Source organism: Cryptomeria japonica, chromosome 11 (assembly GCF_030272615.1).
Source record: "Cryptomeria japonica chromosome 11, Sugi_1.0, whole genome shotgun sequence".
Lineage (NCBI taxonomy): Eukaryota > Viridiplantae > Streptophyta > Pinopsida > Cupressales > Cupressaceae > Cryptomeria > Cryptomeria japonica.
In genome coordinates, this window is record NC_081415.1 from 695,373,520 (window position 1) to 695,378,574 (window position 5,055).

A 5,055-nucleotide genomic window follows, 5' to 3' on the forward strand; every position below is an offset into this window, starting at 1 on the left:
CAAGCTTATCCAACAAGTTGAATATCAATTGAGCATCCTTTTTGTCAGTTCCACAATTCTTAAGCTTTGCTCTTAGCTCATTTGCTTTGGTGACATAATCTTGGATTGTATCAAAACTCTTGGGATCCAAGTTGGTGATCTCATTGTCAATCTGATAACCTCTAATTTCATCAACTTGTCCATACAATTTCTGAAACATATCCCAAGCCTCTTTGATTGTTTTACACTTCTCAATGTGAAAAATGAGGTCATCTGATACATACTTGCGTAAGGTTCCAAGAGCCATGCAATTATTTGTGAGCCATTCTAATTGAGCATTTGGATCAGCCTTAGGATCAGGTGGTGTTGTTATTGTTTCATCTATGTAGTGTGTGAGACCCTTTTCCATTAATTTGCTCCATACTTTAATTTTCCATGATGCATAATTATGTGGAGTTAAAGGTGGAAATGTATTAGGACTCATTGCAACAAAAATGGAAAGAGCACAAAGAGAGGCACAATCACACAAGACACCCCCCCAAATTCACTTAATCAAAGAACCCCCCCCCCCAAATGTGATGATTTTGGCACTTTATAAGTAGTGCGTATACAATGGGCCACTTGCAAAAAATGGCAAAGTGGACTTCTGATTTACAATTTTAAAACTATCTCAATAAGGCCAAAAGAGACTCAAACTGATAATGCAAGGGATCTAACTAAGATCCAAGCAATTTACAAGTACCTAATAGGCCAAATAAGACCAATATCTGAAAGTACAATTTTCACTCAAAATCTCTGAAATATGATCATAGATTATGAAAGTAGATGAAAAAATATGCACTTTCAAAAAAATGGCACCTGAAAAGGAGGTCGTATGAGCTCAAACGAGGCCTTTGAAGTTGCAGAATTGAGGATTGGACAAGTACAGCTAAGAGAATCCAAAAATTCTGAAAAACTTGTGCACCAAAATTAGAAAATAACCACACCACTGCGAAGATCACAAAATTTTAGCCCATTTCAAAAAAAATTGCACCAAAAAAGGAGCAAAAATGAGCAAGATATGGCCTTTCAAAGTTGGACTGCAAAACTGAAAAGCTCAATGGAGAGGGATCAAAAATTTTCCAAAAAAATGCTGATGTGGCGTTGACGTCAGCAATTCACTGTGTTAAATTTGACGGCCGTATGACCGTCGTGAAAACTTCGCCTCCCCGCTGACTGGGCGTTCGTACTATACGGACTACTGACTGGGCAAATGACTGTGCAGTACGGATGATGACGTGGCAATCTGACAGTGCGTACGGAGGTCTACGCGGCACGGGTGACATGGTGTACGGATGTCTCTATGTGAGCTGCGTGGCGAGGTCCTGGTAGCCGACTGGGCTCTGCGTGGTGAGGTCTTTGGCCGGAGAGTAGGGAGCAGCCAAAGCCGAGGGTGCCGGCGGCGGGCCCAGAGCCGAGGCTACCGGCGGCGGTTGGCGGGAGCGAGGCGACCGGCAGCGGCGGCGTGGGCGAGCAGCGGCGTGGAGGAAGCCGGGAGGATGGGACGACCGGCGGCGGCGGCGAGCTCTAGAGGGTACACGGGCGCAGAGACTGGCAGGTACGAGCGATAGAGCAGGTACAGTGTGCAACACCTGCGACACGCAGGTACGGGGGGTCTGCGGACCCCCAAACACAGCAATATATTTTTTTGATTTTTTTTTTATTCGTTTTTTTTTTCTTTTCGAATTTTTTTTTTAAAAAATTGATCGCCTCCTATTATTTTCAAAAAAAAAAAAATTCCTTCAGAAAATTAAAAAAAATTCGAAATCCGTACAATAATAGCCAAAATGGGGAAAAAAAATTTCTCACCAAAATAGGTCGACTTTATAGTCAAAATTTATGGAAACGGCCTCTCGGATTCAACGGTGATGTCCAAATCGTTGTATGATGCCCCAAAAAAATGAAGATCCCCAAATCCGAAAATAGAAGCCTTCCACGATGTCTCCAAAGACCAATCAATGAAGCTCCAATAGCTCTGATACAATGTAGGATTTTGCCAAGATCAAGGGCACAATGAAAAGCATAATAGAGACAATAGAATGACAAGAACAAACTATATTCTTATCAATATGCAAAATGATCAACTGGATTAACCAATACAATGAATATAGGCCTGCTTATATAGGCAAGGCCATATGGATGTATGAACACACAAATATGACATGTGGCTCAATGAGAAACAAGGGTAGGTAGAAGAAATAATATAATATTCCACAAGAGGTGGATGACCCACCGAATGTGGAGTGTAACAGCAAAATAAGACCACAAAAGGTGGAATTTCTCCTACAAGCTCTATCCCTATGTGCACACTTCCCTAAGTGTCTCAAATCCAAAATACGAAGAGATGCATTATCCTAAGTTAACTTAAGTAAAGTGTAATAATATCCAAAATGAATATTTATTTACACCAACAATAATACTTATTAATCATTAGAGTTAAACATTTGTTGCATGAAAATTCATTTGAAACAACTAACTAGTGCAATTCTACATCTACTTGTATTTTCACCAGAAAATTACTATGCACGTAAGAAAATATTAATAATATCATAAAGAGGGTTGTAAAAATATCTCACTAACTCCCAATCTCTACATGTCTATGTTCTTAGAAATTGAAATGTGACAATTACTACACAATGAGAAATGAAATTTGAAAAGGGTGTACATTTATAAGTATAATAATAATATCAAAATGTTCGTAAACAAAAATTCAATTTTGAAACAATTTGACATGCAAATGACAGGTAAATGCATGAAATATGCCATCTTTTGGTTTTTGTGGAGGTGTTATTTTATTAATCCAAATAAAATAGAACCCTTGCCACTTGTCTCCAACTATATGAAACCGTTACATTCAAATGATAGTGGAAGAGTGCCATAATATTCAAAAGGGAACAATCAATAATGCTGTTACATACTTAAGTAACTCTATTATTATCTATATTTTTGAAACTCTTGTATACTAATAATATTACTGCAATTGTCAGATTCCTTTCTATTAAAGATATCTCTCGACATAATTTATCTATATTTTTTAAATATAGATATACTAGTGTAATATAACTGCATGTACATCCTCTCCACAAATTCTGTCATCCCACAACGGGTGAATTTATCACCTGTTACACCAAGAGAAAACTAATTGTTAACCAGGCGAAGTAGTAGTTAAAAGACTAAACAGAACGCAACGGGTGGAGAAAAGCCCTGCTAGTCGCAATTTTTGCTTTGAAGATTGAAACGGCTCGACAGCTTAGAAACAGTCATTCATGACATGGAAACACGTTTAGAATGTTGTGATGCGAAACAACACTTTACCGTGATGTTTCTACTAACATAGTTGCATGTACATCCTCTAGGAAAAACAAAACTCTCTTGCTAAATCGTCCCTTCATATTTTCCAAACATATATCGACTGTAACTGCTATTTAAGGGTTGTTATTTGACAGTTGTTTATGGAAGGTTGTTATTTGGCAGTTGTAACGTCCACCAAAAACTTACAAAGACAAAGGAAAGCCAAACCACGCGTGTTAAATGACCTTTTCCACCATCTCTTACCAGTTTAGTGTAACAGAAATGTGTGCCTAACAGAATACCTCTTGCCTTTTTAATATCCTATCTTTCTAGGAAACCCATCTTTCTTAGCCTGCAAGTTTGGTACTCCAAGAGCAAGATTCAGACATTTATTATTAATTGCTTTTAAACAGCGAACAATTACCCACTAATGATGACTTTTTCTTTTGATAACTACATATGCAAACCGCCCAGTCCATTAGAGCTAAAGAAAGTTTATTTAAGGAATACAATACATGACGAGTTCTTTCGGAGTACGTATTCTGGAATCATCCTGAATGTGCGACGTTACTTCTACCAGACTTTAAATTTGAATGGTCACATTTTTCTCTTAGACTCCAAAACGGTCGGTACGCGGCCAATGGCCTGATATATAGTCCAGCCTGTGGAAGTAAAATTGCAAATTCTGTTGATCAACACATAGTTTTCTCAAAAGAAGAGAAAAGCAAATTAAGAGTGCTAGGAGGGTTGAGGAAATTGAATAGTTTTCTTCGAAGAGAAGAAACGCAAATTAAGGTTTAAGCCACAATTGAAAATTGTTGTCGTCGTCGTAGCCTCTCCACTCGATGGACGCAGCAGCGCTGGAGGTCACAATTATATCTGCGGATGGTCTGAAAAACGTAAGAAAGTTGGGGGGAACAATGCGCACTTATGCAGTTGTATGCAGTAACGACAACGTTAATTCGAGTGCATCTACGCGGATTAACAAAGATGATGGGTGTAATCCTGTTTGGAATGAGAAGCTGCAGCTGAGGATTAGCAGTGGATTGCATGCTTGTTCTCTAAACATTCAAATCTATTGCAACACAAGCTTTGGAAAGCGAGTAGTGGGACGGAGCAAAGTGCCGTTGTCCGACATAACACTGGGTTACGGAGCACCCAACGGTTTACATTACCTGAGCTATCGATTGAGGACAAAGAATGGAAAGCGCAGTGGTACCATCGATCTCTCTCTGCGGATTTTGACACAGCCTAACCGCCCTCAAATGTTTAATCCTTCCATTTCAAAGTTTCCAGGCCAAGGAAGTTATCATAACAGTCATCCTTTCTCAAAAGGAATGTCGGCACGTGGGCGTCATCAGTTGCAGCAAAACACAGCAGTGAATGGGGTGCCATCGACGTGGATGGGTTACCCTCAGAGCCAGAGTCACTCATCTCCATACTTATCTGCTCCTACCTGCTTTTATCCACCGCCACAATATTAGCTGTATCATATCATATCTATGACTCATTCAATACTCTGTAAACTGTTAACTATTTAAATTATCTGTCATCCGGCAAACACGTGGCAGATCTGTTTTGTTGGCAAAATGTTACATGTGGCATTTTTGACGTGGCATGGAATATATGATGGCATTTGTTTAAAGCGAAAAAATTGAAAAGGTTTAATGATGTTGTCGGCAGTTTTAATTGAGACCACTGTAAACTGACAAGTCTGAACGCATTATTGATTATTGTCAGTCCTTT

At 39.1% G+C, this 5,055-nt stretch overlaps 1 protein-coding gene across 1 annotated transcript; it reads left to right on the plus strand.

Annotated features, from left to right (window-relative positions):
• Positions 1–4,154: 4,154 nt before the first annotated feature.
• LOC131046532 (BON1-associated protein 2-like) lies at positions 4,155–4,793 on the plus strand. The gene has a single exon (XM_059214811.1). It carries the CDS (start codon positions 4,155–4,157, stop codon positions 4,791–4,793), a length of 639 nt encoding a protein of 212 aa, XP_059070794.1.
• The last annotated feature ends 262 nt before the right edge of the window (positions 4,794–5,055 follow it).